The sequence below is a fragment of the Penaeus chinensis genome, chromosome 11 (assembly GCF_019202785.1).
Source record: "Penaeus chinensis breed Huanghai No. 1 chromosome 11, ASM1920278v2, whole genome shotgun sequence".
In the NCBI taxonomy this organism is placed as follows: domain Eukaryota; kingdom Metazoa; phylum Arthropoda; class Malacostraca; order Decapoda; family Penaeidae; genus Penaeus; species Penaeus chinensis.
In genome coordinates this window covers 7838722-7841221 of record NC_061829.1, presented here as the reverse complement: position 1 = coordinate 7841221, position 2500 = coordinate 7838722, and the positions used below count along the sequence as shown (strand labels likewise).

The 2500-nt window shown below is 47.5% G+C and overlaps 1 protein-coding gene across 1 annotated transcript in view; it reads right to left on the bottom strand.

Moving 5' to 3' along the window:
• The window catches only part of LOC125030389 (endochitinase-like), a 9258-nt gene that overhangs the window by 2097 nt on the left and 4661 nt on the right, over positions 1-2500 (bottom strand). Inside the window, exons 8-10 of the mRNA XM_047620423.1 lie at positions 2014-2145; positions 907-1056; positions 97-762 (exon numbers count right to left, since the gene is read on the bottom strand). Of these exons, the coding sequence (XP_047476379.1) occupies positions 97-762; positions 907-1056; positions 2014-2145 (948 nt within the window). The remainder of the gene's footprint in view (positions 1-96; positions 763-906; positions 1057-2013; positions 2146-2500) is intronic.

Here is a 2500-nt window from a genome sequence, read left to right as displayed (position 1 = left end):
TCTCTATCTCTCTCTCTCTCCCTCCCCCCCCCCCTCTCTCTCTCTCTCTCTCTCTCTCTCTCTCTCTCTCTGTACAACCACGACAAAGTTTGTTACCTTGTTACAATCCTCATGAGGGAAAACTGAGCCATCAATGTTTTGGGTGCAGTCAGGCCTGCTGTGACCTGGATTAGGAGTGGTTGGAGTGGGTTCAGCAGTGCTGGGAGTGGGTTCAGCAGTGCTGGGAGTGGGTTCAGCAGTGCTGGGAGTGGGTTCAGCGGTGCTGGGAGTGGGAGCAGCGGTGCTGGGAGTGGGTTCAGCTGTGCTTGGAGTGGGCTCAGCGGTGCTGGGAGTGGGTTCGGCTGTGCTTGGAGTGGGCTCAGCGGTGCTGGGAGTGGGTTCAGCTGTGCTTGGAGTGGGCTCAGCGGTGCTGGGAGTGGGTCCAGCGGTGCTGGGAGTGGGTTCAGCGGTGCTGGGAGTGGGTTCAGCGGTGCTGGGAGTGGGTTCAGCGGTGCTGGGAGTGGGTTCAGCGGTGCTGGGAGTGGGTTCAGCGGTGCTGGGAGTGGGTCCAGCGGTGCTGGGAGTGGGTTCAACGGTGCTGGGAGTGGGTTCAGCGGTGCTGGGAGTGGGTTCAGCAGTGCTGGGAGTGGGTTCAGCGGTGCTGGGAGTGGGTGCAGCAGTGCTGGGAGTGGGTTCAGCGGTGCTGGGAGTGGGTGCAGCAGTGCTGGGAGTGGGTTCTGGTGTAGTTGAAGGCGAAGGCGTTGTGTACTGTGCTTGGCAGTCCTAAAACAGAAAGAAAATAAAGTCAATCACAGCCAACGGAAGGTCTTCACGTGGCACAAAATGAGCATAGAGCTCGTGGCCAGAAAACTACACCGTCACGCAACACAACAGCGGCTCGAGCGGCGGACAAACAAGGGTTCTTACCGGGAACTGTCCGTCGGCAGGCAATTCCAAGGCGCTCTTCATGGAACGGAGGAGGTGGAAGTCCTCGCTGTAGCACCTGGGATGGAAGTCGTCCGTGTCGATCGTCCACACCAAGATGCCCGAGAGACCCATGTTCTTGGCGTAACGAGCCTGTCGTCGGGAGGAAATTCCAGTTGTTTTAGTAGGGAGGGTGCGGGTAGTATTGGATGGGAGGGGGCGTGGTGAGTGTTGGCTTTGGGGAAAGGGGCGTGGTCAGTATCGGAGGGGGCGTGGTAGGAAAGGTGTGCAATGGGAAGACACGAAGTGGGGAGGATATGGAATGGAGAAAGAGCGAAATGTGATAAAGGAAATACAAGAATGGAGAAAGATATTGCCTATGGAGACAATGGAATATAGAAATGGCGCAAGAAAAAATGGGATATAACATGAGACGGACGTGAAATCGGGAGAGACCACAGAGGGTATGGGATAGGGAAACAACACAAAAGTGCACGACATAAGGGAGGTATAATAAAAAAATATATATATATAAGAAGAGGAAGGTCGAAAAAAAGAGGAGGAAACACAGCGTGATTCTCATTTTCCTTTCAAACCTTTCGCAAAATCTGTCACATTGTTTTCTCTTGTACTTCCTTTTATTTTTCAGTTTCTCTTGATTCCGGTGTGTTTCTGTTGCGTAGCCAAGACTGAATTTATAATGAACGTGGAAACATTAATATTGTTTTTGTTTTCGTTTTTTTTTTCCTGTAGTAATTAAATTTCTTTAAATAGTCGTGTCAAGAAAAAAAATCTATAATAGGAGCCAGTGGGATGATAGCAGTTGTGGTGTAAATAGTATTTAGATCGTAGTAGTGTTAGTGATGTGCAATTAATACAGAAGTGTACATAAGTATTTTAAGTAATGATTGTATGAAGGCAGTGGTGGTGATATGGATAACACCTACAATTACAAGTAACGATAGTGTAAGAACAGTGATATTAGTAAGGATATAATAACACTTAAGTATTACAAAGACTGAGAATATAAGAATAGTAATTGTGAATAGGATAATAACAGAGACATCAATACAATGACGGGATCAACAGCTCTCCCACCAAGTACCTGACCTTCACGGTAACTGATTCAGCATCATCGAACCCGCACCAGATGTTGTCACTCGAGCAGTAGAAGTAAGGCTCATACATGCGTGGGTCTGTTTCGACTGTGCACGTCTGGTCCTGTCGAAGTCGCTCGCAGATCTGAAGGAGAAAGATGCTTCTATATAGAGTACGTCTGCTCTCTTTTTTTCTCGTTTTAGGTAGATGGACATGCAGAGAGGTATTAACATCTGAATGTAGATAGGTAATGCTATGTTCTTATAGATGTAGAATGGTAACTGGTTATAGTACAAAGAGGTGTGTGTGTGTGTGTGTGTGTGCGTGTGCGTGTGTGTGTGTGTTTGCGCGCTATTGATGTTCATAGTGGTATAGATAGACAGACATTAGTAATCCTATAGACGTTAATAATCACATATATAAATGTAGTGAGAGTTAATGATACTCATATATATATATAAATGTCTCTCACTATTCCCTGTTATTTTATCACTACCAC